This window comes from Haliaeetus leucocephalus, unplaced genomic scaffold, assembly GCF_000737465.1.
Source record: "Haliaeetus leucocephalus isolate CR32 unplaced genomic scaffold, Haliaeetus_leucocephalus-4.0 Scaffold517, whole genome shotgun sequence".
Classification (NCBI taxonomy): domain Eukaryota; kingdom Metazoa; phylum Chordata; class Aves; order Accipitriformes; family Accipitridae; genus Haliaeetus; species Haliaeetus leucocephalus.
In genome coordinates, this window is record NW_010972953.1 from 2,809,042 (window position 1) to 2,810,118 (window position 1,077).

General features: G+C 59.5%; 1 protein-coding gene across 1 annotated transcript in view; it reads left to right on the forward strand.

Annotated features, from left to right (window-relative positions):
- Positions 1-627, forward strand: part of MARCKSL1 (MARCKS-like 1) — a 1,173-nt gene extending 546 nt beyond the window's left edge. The window contains exon 2 of the mRNA XM_010576324.1: positions 13-627. Within this exon, the coding sequence (XP_010574626.1) occupies positions 13-627 (615 nt within the window). The remainder of the gene's footprint in view (positions 1-12) is intronic.
- Positions 628-1,077: the final 450 nt, after the last annotated feature.

Here is a 1,077-nt window from a genome sequence, read left to right on the forward strand (position 1 = left end):
CCCCCCCCATAGGAGAATGGCCATTTGAGGCTCAACGGGGACATGACGCCCAAGGTGGGCGGCGAAGCAGCACCCCTGAATGGGAACGGCTCGGCTGAACCCCTCAAGGAGGAGAGCAAGGGCGAGGCGGGCGGCGGGGATGCCATCGAGCCCGCTCCCCCCGCTGAAGCGGGGGACGCTAAACCCGAAGGCGCCGCGGCCCCCAAAGACACCCCCAAGAAGAAGAAGAAGTTCTCGTTCAAGAAGTCCTTCAAGCTGAGCGGGATCTCGTTTAGGAAGAACAAGAAAGAAGCCGGGGACTCCTCCGGGTCGTCTCCCACAGAGGACCAAGGCAAGGCGGAGGCCAAGGGAGAGGAGAACCCCGCTTGCTCGGCCGGTGGGACGGAGCCGTCGGCTCCCCCCGAGGAGGGGACAGCGGAGGAACAGGGCAGCCCTGGGGAGAGCCGTCCCGGGCAGCAGGGAGCTGAGCCCAAGAGGGAGGATGGAGAAGCGGGGGGAAGCAAGGAGGAAGAGAAGCAGCAGGCAGGGGAAAGCCACGGGGATACAGCCAAACCAGAGGAGCCCCCCAAACCCGCGGGGACCGAGCCTACAACAGCGGCGGCGGCGGCGGAGCAGAAGGAAGAGTAGAGCCCGCTTGGCATCGTTCCTAACTTAAGACTCTTACGCCATCCTCTCCATCCTGGTAACGCCACGGACTCGCCGCCTTGCCCACACGCCTCCCTTCCCACCTAGAACTGACAACTCTTTCTAAAACCGACACCCCCACCACCACTCCCCCACCGAGTTATTTCTTCCCTTCCCTGTTAGAAAGCTGGTTTGGATTCCCACCACCGTCACCACAACTTGGAGTAGTTTTACCTGAATCCTTTAAAACTGTGGAGGAAGACTATCCTGGACATAACTGGAATTTACAGTTTGTAAGAACCCGGCTCTCACATCCCGCTCTGGTATCTCTGCTGGTCTCCTGACTGTCCCCACTCCTCCCGGCAGCCTTCGAAGCCCAGCAAGCCAGTGACTGTTCAACAGATTCTTTTTTTTCCTCAGTTTACATTCCTGGTTCTGACTTCATTTAAAGTA